At 52.1% G+C, this 15080-nt stretch overlaps 1 protein-coding gene across 1 annotated transcript; it reads right to left on the bottom strand.

Annotated features, from left to right (window-relative positions):
* Nucleotides 1-761: 761 nt before the first annotated feature.
* On the bottom strand, nucleotides 762-14643 carry LOC141948992 (hydrocephalus-inducing protein-like). Its single transcript, XM_074882115.1, has 10 exons — nucleotides 14367-14643; nucleotides 11772-11946; nucleotides 11114-11244; nucleotides 10305-10438; nucleotides 9135-9257; nucleotides 8151-8278; nucleotides 7840-7960; nucleotides 7313-7458; nucleotides 6070-6241; nucleotides 762-1302 (listed from the first exon to the last, which is right to left on the bottom strand). Exons 3-5 carry the CDS (start codon nucleotides 11207-11209, stop codon nucleotides 9140-9142), a joined length of 348 nt encoding a protein of 115 aa, XP_074738216.1. The 5' UTR covers nucleotides 11210-11244; nucleotides 11772-11946; nucleotides 14367-14643; the 3' UTR covers nucleotides 762-1302; nucleotides 6070-6241; nucleotides 7313-7458; nucleotides 7840-7960; nucleotides 8151-8278; nucleotides 9135-9139.
* Between the last annotated feature and the right edge of the window lie 437 nt (nucleotides 14644-15080).

Genomic DNA, 15080 nt, shown 5'->3' with positions numbered 1-15080 from the left:
TAAGAGGTTGAAACCCAGCTGTCTCTAAGCACAGGTTCTCCCACTGATGGTTCCAGACCCTGACACCACCATGCATATCACTGCTGTCTTAACGTCAGGGTAACACCCAACTCTCACTCAAACTGTACCCAGCCAGCTCCTGCTATACATAAAGCTGAGTCAAAGGGTGGTTTTGGCTTCTGTTGGCTGGCTGTGGGCTCAAGGGCTGCCTCCATTCAGGCTGGTAACTTCCCACATGCAGCAATGACCTCAGACGGTCCACTGAAGGGGTGATAGTCCCCCACAATTCAACCCACCATGTTCAGAAGAACAGAAAAACTTCCTACAACTTGCTAGGAGGAAACCCTACAAAGCATCCACATGAAAAACTAGGGGTACAGAGAGCCTCAGAAAAGAAACTGTGTCTAACATCCGGCTGCTGCTTGGCCAAGCCAAGAGCAGGGCACACATCTTCGCTGTGTGATTGACCACGCTTGATGGTTATTGAATTTACCTTCTCCAGGAGCGTCCTCCTCCGTGCCTGCAGCTTGGTAGATGCGGTGTGTGGTGGGCCTGGCTTTCATGGAGAAAACTCCCCCTCCATCCAACGGGTCTATCGTCAACTAAGAAAAGGGAACTCAGAGCACAACCCCACCGGTGTGGGTACAGGATGGCACGTGGATTGACACCACACCGCTGCTGGTCCAGCATGGGGAACCCAGCACGCTTCAAACACAGCTCTTAGCACAAAGTTTAAATAAAATCAGACAGAAAAAAAGGTGTTCAGAGGCATTAGTTATATTTTAATTAAATCCCAAACAGGACAGAAAATACTAAAAGTAAGGAGCAGAATGTAATTAAACTACAACAGAGTTTAATTCAAATGTAGTAAAATGGGATCAAATGCAATCTAATGTAACTAGGACATCCAGGTGAGAACCAAAATACGAGAACAGAGACGGGGGGAAAAGTACTCCACCAACTTTCTTGTCCTGTGTTTAACTGAAAAGGATAGACTAGTCAGAAAAATCACATTTCCAAGAGGAACTCCCTTCCTGCACAGAAGTCAGTCATTTTCCCATGTTTGCTGGGACCTTCCCAGACCAGAGAGCCCCCTGAGCAGGTCCTCACCGGGACAGGTACGATGCCACCGTTATGAAGGACCAGGGGGAGTTTTTCTGAATCACCCAGCGACAGCTTCTTGAAGAGCAGCAGAGGGTTCCCCTCTTACTGTGAAGGACTGGGTGCAGGACTATCACCTGAGGCAGATTCCCATCTCCACTGATATTGAAGGTCAGGCTCCGTGCTTTAATTGCTGTGGGGCTGCAGGAGAGGCAGAGGAGAGATCATGATGGCTGGTACTAACCCATTCCCCACTTGGCAAGCAGAGAAGCGAGTGCTGCCTGCTGCGTGTTCCCTGGCTGGTTTTCTCCTGTACCCCATGACACAGCTCCCCCTCACCCCTCTCCTCCCAGTCTGATCAGGGCCATTCACAAGACGAATCTGCTCTGAAGAGCCAGAGACTTCCAGAATAGCAGTTAAATATCATTTCACTTCATCGAATCATGCAGTACAGCACGTAAATAATGAGGCAACAGATGAGATGTGGCAAATTTGCTGGCGGCGGTGATGAGAGACATATGCAAAAAGCACAAGCACAGCATGAAAACAGTATAAAAGCAAGAAGGGAAAAATAAATAAATAACACCATCAGTAAAGATTACTTCCAAGGACACTGAAAAAGGAATTGCTTGTTATGGCAGAAAGCTGACTTATCTCCTCCCAGTTCAGCGACTAAAGGGCTGGGGGAGAGCAGGTCAGAGCCCCAGTACACAGGTGCCCGGACAGAGGGACTGGGCTCCTCTTTTACAAGGGGTCCAATCACTCCTTTAACATCAAATATCTTAGTATACGCCCAATAACCACATCGGATCATCTCAATTTAACACACACAAGGAGGAAATGATGCCTGCTGACTTGCTGGCACAGAAACTGCTACATCTAATCCTTTGTCCATGGAGAGCCCCAGCTCAGCTGTTGCACATCTCCATTTTTTTCTGATTCAGTAACTTCCAGTTGGCTACCTAATATTACACTGTCCTCAGAGTTACTCACACAGGCTAAACTAAGACTCTTACTTTTCTGCTCTGCTCTAACTAGTAGTTACTGCTTCCTATAGGATCTAATGCAGATGACACCTATAGGATTGATGATTCCTATAGGATCTTTGCAGATGACACCCAGTTGGGTGGGAGTGTTGATCTGCTCGAGGGTAGGGAGGCTCTGCAGAGAGACCTGGACAGGCTGGAGCGATGGGCTGAGGCCAACTGGAGGAGTTTCAATAAGGCCAAATGCCGGGTGCTGCCCTTGGGCCACAACAACCCCCAGCAGCGCTACAGGCTTGGGGAGGAGTGGCTGGAGAGCTGCCAGTCAGAGAGGGACCTGGGGGTGTTGATGGACAGTCGGCTGAACAGGAGCCAGCAGTGTGCCCAGGTGGCCAAGAGGGCCAATGGCATCCTGGCTTGCATCAGAAATAGTGTGGCCAGCAGGGACAGGGAAGGGATCTTACCCCTGTACTCGGCACTGGTGAGGCCGCACCTCGATGAGTGGGTTCAGTTTTGGGCCCCTCACTCCAAAAAGGCCATTGAATGACTCGAGCGTGTCCAGAGAAGGGCAACGGAGCTGGTGCAGGGTCTGGAGCACAGGTCTGATGGGGAGCGGCTGAGGGAACTGGGGGGGTTTAGTCTGGAGAAGAGGAGGCTGAGGGGAGACCTCATGGCCCTCTACAACTCCCTGAAAGGAGGGTGCAGAGAGGGGGGATGAGTCTCTTTAATCAAGTGACAAGTGATAGGACAAGAGGGAATGGCCTCAAGTTGCGCCAGGAAAGGTTTAGACTGGATATTTGGAAACATTTCTTTCCAGAACGGGTTGTTGGGCGTTGGAATGGGCTGCCCAGGGAGGTGGTGGAGTCCCATTCCCTGGAGGGGTTTAAGAGTAAAGTTGACTTAGCGCTGAGGGATCTGGTGGAGTTGGGAACTGTCAGTGTTAGGTCAATGGTTGGACTGGATGATCTTCAAGGTCTTTTCCAACCCAGACGATTCTGTGATTCTGTAATGCTAAGTACCCTGCCTAGGGCTACTAAGTTAGGGTTAACAAAAGGTCTGTGTGCTCCCAGAGAGGCAGCTATCAGAAAGGTCACCCCCAAGGTTTCCCAGGGTGAGTTACCTTGCCTGGACATCAAGGGAAGCCTCAAAAGTGCACTGGTAGTTCTGCATCGTTTGCGGAGTGAAGGTCACCGTGGCAAAGGCGTGGGAGCAGCTGGGCACACACATCCCAATGGGATCCACCTCGAAAATGTTGCTAATGTAGCTGTTAAGCTTCGGGGAACCCACAGAGCGGTGTTAGGAGGAAACATCCTTCAACGTGATGCAGTCTTATTCATATACACATCATGGGGAACAGTCCCAACAGCGTGTCTTCCTTCCTGCTTCCCTGGGCGGGCTCCTTCCATCCCGGGGGGTGACTCCAAAGTGGTGCTGCCGTAAAGCCCAGGCATGCAAAAGCTCACTTTGAGTGCTGGGCAGCCATCCCAGCACCCATGGGAGCTGGGGACTGCATGGAAAACCCTGCAAAGAACCTAGAATTGGCCTTAAAGAGAAGGAAAAGACCAGGGAGCCTGAGAAAACAGTCTGCTTTGAGCCCTGGTACATCAGCCCAGCCAAACCCCCAAGTGTGCTCAAATCGAACTCAAATTATTTGCGGTAGCGATGGACCGGAGCTGATGACTCAGAGACCCGGCTAGTCCTGGAGCTCCAGATCAAGTGAGAAGTTCTCCTGGTTTCCTACTGAGCTCTTGGTGTGTATGAGAGCACTGGCTCAGTGTCCACAGGCAGCACGTACGTTTGGGATCCACCTAAGTTTCTGCAATTTGAACAGCAGCAGATTGCACCAAACGGGTATTTTCAAAGAAATTCCCTGAAGCAGAGGAAAACATCTGGCACCCCCCTACAAAGTCTTCTCTGCCACCCACACATGGGCTGGACAACACACTGTACTGTCAAAAACCTCAATCTGTTTTTAACAACTAAGGAATCACAGAATCATCTTGGTTGGAAGGGACCTTGAAGATCATCCAGTCCAACCATTAACCCAGCACTGACAGATCCCAACTCCACCAGATCCCTCAGCGCTGGGTCAACCCGACTCTTGAACACCTCCAGGGATGGGGACTCCACCACCTCCCTGGGCAGCCCATTCCAATGCCCAACAACCCCTTCTGGAAAGAAATACTTCCTAATATCCAGTCTAAACCTTCCCTGGCACAGCTTGAGGCCATTCCCTCTTGTCCTACCGCTTGTTCCTTGGTTAAAGAGACTCATCCCCCCTCTCTGCACCCTCCTTTCAGGGAGTTGTAGAGGGCCATGAGGTCTCTCCTCAGCCTCCTCTTCTCCAGACTAAACCCCCCCAGTTCCCTCAGCTGCTCCTCATACGACATGTGCTCCAGACCCTATAGTAGAAAAATACTATTGGCAAAATGAAACTTAACTTAAATGTTCCTTTGACGAACGATGCCACCTCCTTTCTGGTTACATTTATGGAGGGAGGAAATTCAGACTTCGAGGCTCAATTATCACCCATTGAAGAATGCCGATGCATTGTGAGTATTTGCTCTAAACTCGAGAAGAGGGAAATTTTGACCATACACTTGTCTCTTCCATCCATCTCTCTACCTACCTAGGTGTTTGAATTTGCCTTCACAAATGTGGGTGTCTGTACATTCCACTGGATTCAAATAGTTCTGTCTGTCTACATATGTGTATGTTTTGTGTTTATACACATACACACGCTTTGGTTTAGGGTACCTTGTAGGAAGTTAGTGTGAAACTTGTCATTCTCGAATCTGTAATTACGTTGCTGTTTTAATTATAACATATTCTGCCAAATCACCTTGTTAATCTTTAAACTGGTCCGTCGTGAAGTGCTGCTAAAATTCAACCTTTTGATCTACTTCATACCATTAATTGCTGCTAAATCATAACCGTGTCAAATGTTTCACGGCAACATTACCTGTCCCCTGTCTTTTCTCAAGGACACGGGGAGGTAAGAATAGGGTGAACATGGCCAGGCAATCTGCTCTTTGCCATTTGCTGCTTTGCACAGTCACGTGCAGAAGATGGAAAATTTCCCAAGGAGAAGCCTGTCCAGGCTGTTTCCGCCCTCGGGAGGATTTTGAGTTTGTGCTTTTGGTGCTGGGAAGGAGCAAATATAAGATAGCTGGTGGTATTAGACCCGGTCCTACTGGTTGAAGAACTCATCCAATCCTACTCTTTGTGGTTTAAGGGACAAAGGGGACATCCTGATTCTTTCCCCAGTCCATGGTAGGCAGATATGAGTTTGCTTTGGCTGCACTCAGGGCTGGTAGGGGATGCCTGTTACAAGCCACAGACTTTTACGCTGCAAATCCTCCAGCAAGCTGGGGAATGGGTGGCTGCTAAAAGCCTGGGCTTCCTGTTGGAAGTGTCGGGAGCAAAACCAGTGAAAAACTGCAAAACCCACAGTTGCTGAACACCTGGTGCCTAGAGCAGGTACAGGACAGTGTGAAGATACGGTGGTTTGTCTTGCCATGGCCCCAAGGAAGAGCGCGAAGCGAGGTGGAAGCTGCGTGTTCCCGTTCTTCCGCTTTTCACAAGAAATGTTTTGCACAACTACTCGGAAGTTATACCAAGAAATGTTTTGTGCTACGACTCAAGGTACAGTGGATTGACCCCAGTCCCACCCACACATACATGCACACTTCAGGCAATCTCAAGGAATCTGTCAATGTTTGAAAAGAATAAACCGTGCTATTTGTGCATCTGACTGCTCCTTTTGAACGCAGCCGGACCTACAGCATCTGAGTTGTTTGTGCATCTGGTGTCAGACCTATAGTCACGGCAAGAATTGGCCTATCTATTAAGAGATAAGTCCAGCTGCCCCTAGCTCCTCTGATCTTTCAGGAATGGCTAGAACGCAAGGGGATTTATTTCTTACCAAATTTATTTGTCATCTTAAACAAAACACAATGTGAGTAAAACTCGATGGGGAACTCACATGGGTTCTTCACCACCACCACCCCCTCTGCTCCACGGCTGTACGGCAGCAACGGTCCCAGCTCGAGCACTAGGGGGTTGAACTCCAGCTGTGGCTCCAGCCCATGCCCTGAGACCTGCAGCTGGAGGTGCTGGCTGCTCTGGCAAATCTTCAGCTCGCTTTGGTAGGACTTCTGAAAAGAGAGAAGCACAGAAAGCTCCTCCATCAAGTCCCAGGTGACAGGGCCTCAAATTCAACCCTTGTCCCGAGGGCAGTGCTGTCACCAAGACCTCTAAGGGGAATGGAAAACAGAGATTGACTTAGAGCAGGGGCTACAGCACCTGCATGCTGGCTCTGAGTAACTGGGATGAGTCCTGGTGTGAAGCGTAACTGGATATTTGGGTGTCAGATGAATCCAAAATGGACCATCTGGTGTTTTCACCTAGTCACCAGGGAGCACGATGCTCATGAGGGTTATGCTGCCCAGACACATTCTTGGCACTGCTGCATCAGGCAAACCTCAGCTCTGTGAATGAGGCAGATGAGCTCTCACTGCCTAGAAATAAGGGTCGTCTTCTCTGCTCAGTGTTTGGCTCTGGTCAAAACCAGACACAAGATGGTTACATCTCTACTAGCAATGAAAACATCCCTGGGACTGTTCCCAGGCACAGAAGCACTTCTGTCCATCCTGCTACACACTGCCAGTTTCCAAGTCACGGTGGCCACAGGCAAACTGCCTTTGGGAATGCTCCATCATTTCAGCTGACTCCCAGACTGCCTGGGAACGTGTAGGCAGGCTGGGCCAGAGCCAGAGGGACTGCTGGCAGCACACCACTCCAGGCGACTGTCCTGCCATGCCCAGGAAGGTGCCTGGTGGCTGTTTTGTCTGCTGGTACCAGCAGCAGGACTTGCCTAGATTGTCTCTTCCAGGGTTATCCCCTGGGAGCGCGCCAGCTGCTCTGCACCAGGGCGTTGCAGCCTGCAAATACGCCTGTGCAAGGGGGAAGATGAGGGCAAACAGGCAGATTTCCACCCCCCGTGTGCCAAGAGGCAGCCACCCCACAGTGCCCTGATGCTCTCTGACCAAGCTCCCCAGGGGGATTTCCAAGACCATCTCAGAAGAGTGTGCTGCAGGGAAAACTGAGGCACAGGGGTTACGGGGCTTGCAGAAAGCTCTCTGTGGAGGAAGACCCCATCTCCTCCTCCCTGTGCTGGGCTCTCGTTACCACACTGCCCTGCCAGACCTCCTGGGGGTGACACTCGCCCATCTCACCTCTTCTGTGGGTGAAAACCTGACTCACATGTTGTGTCGCTGTCCTGGAGCGAGGGTAGCGCCTCAAAGACACAGGGCTGGGCCTTCAGCTTCTGGGGCAGCTTCTGACGCACCCTCGCTGGCCAACGTTTGTCCACCTGAGCACAAAAACCAATTGTGTGAGGTCTCCTTGGTCTGCGAGGACAGACCCGTGGTTCCTGCAGTGCTCTGAGACACTGTCATGGTGCTGAGCACACCCACAGCCACCCCTGGCCTAGAACTGGAGTGAAAACACGTCAGCAGGGCAGGCAGATGCGGAGGCACCGTCCTCAGAAGAGGAGGAATGGGTGAAGGTGGCAGAGAAGTGAAGCACCAGCTAATGCACAGGTCCAGGTGAGCCAGCCTTGCTCTGTACCCTCCAAAGCTTCCTCAGACGAGCTGCAGCCCAAGTGCTCATGCAGCCACAGGGGCAGAAAAGGCAAGAGAGGCAAAGAAAACCCAACTTAAAAGTTACGTGTTACACATTGTCTGTGCTTTACCTTCTTAACAGGCTCATTTATAGTGATGAGCCAGTTACAGGGGACCTGGAGCTGATTGTGGAGCTGGATGGTTTCTTCCTGGTACTGCCCACACTGGAGAGTGGAGAACTCCAGTCTGTCCCTGGAGACAAAGAGGGATGGCATGGCCACGCTGGCATGGAGGTAGACGTGGAACCTGGGGCCTCCTGCTACCTCGGGAAGGACAGAGCATCCAGCTGAGAGCCCCGGTGACATCTGCTGCTGTCCCCAACCTGCCATCTGCCCCGAGAGTGCTGCGGGCACAGCAGGGTGAGGAAGCATGGGGTAGGTACCTTGATGGGCAGGAGCACGTCTGCCTCTCCCAGTGGCGGGTCAGCACTCTATGGGTTGAAGAGCACTTTGAACATCTCGGTCTCGCAGTATGGCAGATGCTTCACGTGGTCCAGCTCCACATTGAAACCTTGAACAGATGAAAATAAAGCAGCTGAGATACATAATCAACATGAAAGTGTCACAAGCACGTTAAGACCATAGGGGTATCCTGGCTGGCAGCTCTGTAAAGGACCCCTTTGCATCTGTGGAGAAGCTTGCCACTCTTTCTCCCTCATCACCACACAAGGAGAAAGGGTTTTCACCGCCAGAATCCAAGACCCACACGGTAAAAAGGAAACGTCAGTTGAGAAGCTCTGGCAATTCCTTCATCAGGCGTCCCAGGGGAGGATGCACAGACCTCTCCAAAGGAGAATTTCCAACTAAGATTCCCCCATGCCATGGTGCTCCCTGAAAAACAGTTTAGAGGAAACACCTGACCACCCTTCAGACACAGCAAGTCACCACTTGATGGTACTGCAGCCTTACCTCAAGGCCTGTTTCGGAAGCCTGTTTCGATACAACAGAGGACCTCACAGGCTGTTTTCTCAATAAAGGCTGAACAGAAGTGCTATGACATTACCAACTTTAAACAAAGCGCTTCCAAACCATGAAGGGTCCATCTGTTTGCAACACAAGCCCATGAAGTGCCTAAAGAAACTCAGATGGTGCTCATGGTAGCCAAGAGCAGAAGATGCTGAGAGGTGACCAAGGTGACCAGCCCATCTAGCCCCTACGATGATGTGTTAGGGCAGGCACAGGCAGGCCGGGTCTCTAAGCACTGCTGGCCAGGAGAACTCAGGCTCTAAGGCACCAGGCAGAGGGTCCCAAGGAGGAAAAAGCTATACAAACAAGCACTCAAAAAACTCCCCATGTCCAGTGGCTGAAGTTCATCTGTCAGAGACAGCTCCTTCAAGCCCATGTGAAGTCTCTCCAGCACTGGTTACCTGTGTCACGCAGCATGGAAGGACACAGGGAACTGCCCAGTGTTGGTGATCTTCACGATGTGCTTGTGGATGTTACCAAGAATGAGGTAGCCAAAGTCCAGGATGTGCTCGGGCAGCTCAGCTCTGAAAGGAGTAAGGACAGTCCTTAAACCACAGCCTGGCTACATTCCCAAGAGCACGGAAGATGCAAATAAAGTGGATATTTCTCTATTCCCTGCTGTAAAAATTAAACTCAAGCCCGTGAAACCCAAGGCTTGACCACCTGGTAATAAGACTTTGGTAAGTCACAGAGAATGTAGCTCCTAGGTTTTATCAGCTACCAATAGGACCTTAAAATAAAACTAGTTTAAAATGGATTCTGGTCACAGCTCCTCTGCTATGGAAAGCAATTAAACCAGTGAGACCTCCACTGGTCTCAATGAAACTGCTAAGCTTGGTGTACAGCCCCAGCCTGAAACTGCTTCAGGACCTTGCCATAAGATTTGCCTGCACAGGAAATCTTCACTGCTCTGCAACCAGACCTGTCCCCAAAGCAACAGCGGCAAATGCAGTAATCAACACCTACAAGATTCATGGGAAGGTCCTTTTCCAGAGCAATCACTCTCGGGAAAGCACATACGTGATCTGTTTTGCAGAGCATCTTCTTCCTGAACTGGAGCCTACCATGCCCATGCCTCCTCATGAAGGAGCAGAGGGAAGGACCAAATTACCGAGGTAAGCCCTGCAGTCCCACCAGCATCCACGCCACCCAATTTAGGGTTTGTCAAGGGTTTGTCAACCTGTGCGTTTCCCTGCTCTTTTTGCTCAGTGTGGTCTGTTAGCTGGAACAAAGATGCCAGCTTTGAGTTGCCTCTTTCAGAGCTGGTCAGCAGGGATGATGTCAGTGCTGTCTGGAAGGGCTTAATGCTCTGCAGTGAACCCCCTCAGCCCTAAGAGCAGAACCCAGCATCTGTGGGGAGTTGAGCACCTCCAAAGTTCAGAGTGGCTCTGTGGAAGTGAGGACACTCAGCTGCTCACAGGGAGCATGTCAAAGCTACCAGGATCGGACCCTTTCTGAAGTCCCCAGCTCTTCCCAGCTCTGCAGACACAAGGAGCTCTCCGGAGCAGGGATGCACTGCTGGGTGTTACCCTTGGGGCACCTGGAGATAGGGTACAGGAGGCCCTACTAACTTGAGAAGCCTCTGATGAGCGTGCTGGTCAAAGGCAGTGGCCTCTGGGGGACCAGAGGCGAGAGCTTTCTGCTGCTCCCAGGCGTGTTCCTCTATCAGCATCTGCTCCATCTGCATCTGCAGCCGAGGGTCCAACTGAGGGAAGGACAGGCAGTGGCTGGTTAGCAACGGTCCTTCTCAAGGGTCCCCCCCTGCTCTTGTTGAGAGGGGTGATGGGGTCCTTCTGTCTCGCTGCTCAGTGTCTGTGACTCCTCCTGCTCTCTTAGCCAGGGCCTCATCTCAAGGGAAATGAACTCCAGCATCTTTGCCTGCCCAGTCACTGTTACAAAAGCTGATCTGGGCAGACAAACAGACAGACAAGCCAGGAACCTTCCAGAGCTCCAAGTATTTGCCTGCCCCCAGCCAGTGCCAAAGCAGCTTGGACAAAAGCTCTCTTGAAAATGAAGCCACGGTAAAGCTGGTGTCTCTTAGATATCAACACTGGCAGCACAGTCCCAGGGCACAGTCAGGCTGCTGACATTAAGCTCTGTAAACCTGGCAGGGCTTGGGTGGTGAGCAACAAATACCCCAGTGGTGACCTACATCTCCATCCCAAAGTACCATAAATTCAATCACTTGAGCAGGGTCTTCAGGATCTCTCCCTGGGGCAGCCCCGGGGGCAATGCTGAGCTGATGCAGGATCATGGGCAGGTGTGGGCAGGGAGGTCCCAAGTGCCACCAGGGCACCGGGAAGCCTGCTGTGGGCTGCAAGGGACCAAATGACACCGGGGGAGGGTGGCACGCGCCGAACGGGGCAGCATCCATCCTCACCATGGTGTCCAAGTTGTCTGGGGGTGGCTCCACGGCTGCAGCCTCCTGCAGAACAGCTGCTTCCTCTCTCTGGTTGTCTTCTTCCATCTTTTCCATCACCTCCTTGAGGACCTTATCATATTTTTCATTTCCTGAAGGAAGAAAACCAGGTATCTTCCATCCACAGATAGAAGTGTGGGCACAGCACCATTCCCATTTAAGCTGGGAAGCCCCACTCCCCTGACACTGGCCTCTCCCAGAAACACCCTCCTCAAGCAATGTATGGAAAAGATGCTGCTTTTCCTCTACCAATCCTGATGTTCATTCCCACTGATCTTGCTCCCCACATAGGAGCATCTCATCCTCTGCAGTGCGATGCAAATCCAACCCTGTCAAAATCCCTGCCAGCCTGTGCTCAGCTTTCCCAAGCATTTCTGTCTAGCCATCGCCCCTCCAGGACTCCGACACATGTGCTGGCAAGCTCTGCGGGATGGTTCCTGGGGCAAAGCCCACATGGGCTCATCTGCCAGAGCCTCAGGAAGAAACCAGGGGGTTGAGTGTTGGTCTGACGGCCCTGAAACCTCCAAGCTCGGTGGAGGCAGGTGTGAGCTGCCCTATGGGCATATGACATGGGGAAAGAACAGGGGACCCTCCTGGGGAGCAGAAAGGCCGTGCTCACCTTTGATGTTCCTGGGCAGGTCCAAGTAGATCCTGAGAAAGCTCCCCTCTCCTTTCAGGGAGATTTCTTTGGGTTCCAGGTGATCCACTTGGACCTGGAAAGTCCTGCAGAAGACTCCAGGCACTCCTGGCAGATAGACTTGCAGCACTTGCTCCTGGCCAGGTCCAACGTAACCCTGCAGGGTGTGGGAGAAGAGGGAGGGAATGCACCAAAGAAGGTTTGGTGGAGGGATGGCTCAGACAACAGACACGCTGAGAAGGCTGGTTCTCATATATAAGAAAGTATCAGACAACATCACTTTGTGGCTTTCCTGTATCCAAAAGCTGAAGGCTCCTACACCAGTCCTTCAGAGGGCTCGTAGGGATGCATTCCCCCAGGACAGACCTACAGACAGGCCCTTGCTCAGCATGAGCACAGCTCTGCCCCTAACGCTGTTCACCCTCTGCTAGCAAGAGCCAGACTGAAGAAATAAAAGCTCTTTTACCAGCCACTACAGAAAATAAGTGAAGCGCCCACACTCTCAGCACGGCCAGCAGCTCCTGCCACAGCACATCAGCGGTTCCCAGGCTGGTGTTGAAGGGCCTGACCCCTTATAATGATGCCAACCAAACAGTTCCTGCCTGCGTGGTTACACCGAGGGTGTGTGAGCCTGTCCAGACTCACGGTGACCTGCAAACATGCATCTCTGGAAAGGCAGGAGCAGAGACTAGGACAAGATCTGGGGAAGGTGTTGCCAGGGAGGGCAGCTCCTCTCTGGGCTTCCTGAAAAGCTGCCCGAGCCCCAGGCTGGGCTCACACCAGCCAGGTTGAGAGCAAATGTGAGCAGACAGCAACACAGCCCTGGGCGATGGGACAGAGCCACAGCTTTCCTCGGCTCGCCCTCTGCACGCTGGGCTGGACCCTTGGCTCCCCACTCCCCTTCACGCTGCCGGGAGAAGCTGCTGAGCGGGACAGATCCTGCCACTTGGTGCCCTGAGCCCCTGGTGCAGCACAGAACACAGCTGCAGCGAAAGCCAGCCCTGCCAAGCTGCCAGCACCGATGGGGCTGTCACAGCAACTGACTGCGCGGGTCCAAGCAGAGTTGGGTCTTCGGAAGCTTGCAGGAAGAGGGCATCAGTGTGTCATCCCTTGGAGGAGACAGGCATGAGGAAATGTGAATGCTGTTTGGCTTCCTCTTCCCACTGCAAAAAGGGACTAGACAGAAATGCTGCTCCAGCTCAAAGACAGCCACGCAGGACTGAGAAGCTGGGATGGTGGGATGCTGCAAACTCCTCTCCTCACTCTTCCCCTCACTGTCACACAGAGCTGCTGCAGAGCAGCAAAGCTGTGGGAGTGGGGGACCGGTACAGGGGCTGCTACAATTTCTGGCAAAGCAGCTTCATGCCCAAGTGAGAGAGAGCGTTTAAGTCCCGCTTAGTGCTGGCAGGGTGTGTTACAGGCAGGGACAAGGAGTAAGCCCTGTCCGATCACACACCCTGGGCAAGGTGACCCTCAGGAGAGCTGGCACAGTCCAGCCCCAGTGCCCGCACAGCCAGAGCGCTCAGCAGTTGGGGTCCCCAGAGCCACCAAAGCGCTGGTGTCTCCGGCCGGTGGCTGCTGTGTGACAGCAGGGTCACCTGCCAGCAAAGGCCGTTAAGGGAGTCCATTAGGACTGAGCTTGCTTGAACTTCCCATCCCTGCAGCAGCAACTGCTTACAGCCCTGTCTGCCTTTGTGGGTTGTTTTTTAATTTTTTTGTATTATTTTTTCCCCCTCCTGGGCAGCCTGGCCCAGAGCCAGGGTTAACCACTCGTGCCACCTCTGTAGTCACCGTGCTGGGCAGGACCAGGGGCACGCCGGGCAGAGGGCTGTCTGCGGTGCCTTAGCACCACGTAGGTGAATCCCATCTTCCCGCTGTTCTGCAGGGTGACCTCTGCTTCGGTGACTTTGTTAAACAGCTGAAGAGAGGACAGAGGAGTGGGAAGCTGAAGACACAGGCCTGATACTGGGAACCTCCTTCTGCTTTCATTGGGATGAGAGCAAATGAACACAACACGGGAGACAAGCAGAGGCAGAGGAGATAACGGGCACTTGAGTCTCCCAAGTTAACCTGGGGAACCCACCGCCACAGGGCACCCCTTAGCCCTACACAGGAACAGACATTGATGGCAGCATGAAGAGGGGCAATACCAGAGATCAGTAATAAGGAAACCAAAGAGGAGAGCAGCTCGCTGCACTTTATGGCATCATCTCACACCCAGCTGAAACAAAGGAGGTGGCATCAAGTCATTGCAGAAGAAAAGGCACCCACAGTGACAACAAAAGGGGAGACAGTGCAATATGTACAGAGCCAACAGCTAGAAATATCAGTGGGGTTTTTAACTGAAAAGGAGTCAAGGGGTGATTATTCTGGGACATTCTCTCCAGCTACAGTGACTGGGAAGCCCAAGTTAACTTCCTCCCTGGTTTATTTTGTTGATTAATCAAGAACATTAAAAGAAGGCATCTCCTTGGACCTCAGACTTTAGGAGTGGATCAGTGGATGGATGCCTCAGGGCACATCCCTCTGGAGATCACCACTGGGACCCTGCCTGCCCCAGGAGGCAGCGCTAGTTACCTTGAGGAATAGGAATTCCCAGCTGGAGGCAGGTGGAGATGGCCATTAAAAACCAGCTTGGATGCAGGACGTATCACTCCAAGGTTGTACTTCCAAGCCATAGAGCCAACACAGCAGTTGGGAAGGGGAGAGAGCCCTAGCCCTAGGTGGGCAGCAACCCGCCGGTGATGGTTTCACAACAAGGACCTCTGCCAAGAGAATTGTGCGGTATCTGCAGCCCGCAGTCGATCCCCGTGACGTCTAGGAGGTAGTTGATGAGCGAAGCCTCCCCACTCAACGCAATCTTGTAGGTCGGGCCTCCCTCCACCCTGCACAGCACCATGACATGGGCAACGATATTTGTGTGGCCAAAGAAGGTGAACATGACCCGCTGGCTCTCACCCGGCTGCAGCACACCGTAGAGCGGCAGGACATCGAAAACCTGGAGGTAGGTGAGGAGAGATCAAGATGTCGAGCATGGAAATTGATGCAGAAGAGCAGCCAGGCTTGGAGCAAAGTACGGACACAGCTGGAGGGGCCTCTTCCTGAAACACAGGCAAAATCATCCTAATCTCATCCTGTATCCATTCCACTTACCAGTGGAGGGGCCATGGGAAAAATCTTCTCCCATGCTCACTCATTAATGCATTAATTAAGACACTACATTAAAGTAATCTGGAATGTCTCCTGGCAGCAAGAAATTCTCTTGGCTGCAGAACTTGCCTTTAAAAGCAC

Source organism: Strix uralensis, chromosome 12, assembly GCF_047716275.1.
Source record: "Strix uralensis isolate ZFMK-TIS-50842 chromosome 12, bStrUra1, whole genome shotgun sequence".
NCBI classification, from domain to species: Eukaryota; Metazoa; Chordata; class Aves; order Strigiformes; family Strigidae; genus Strix; species Strix uralensis.
Note: the sequence above shows the minus strand (reverse complement) of the source record. Positions and strands in the feature narration are given on the sequence as shown.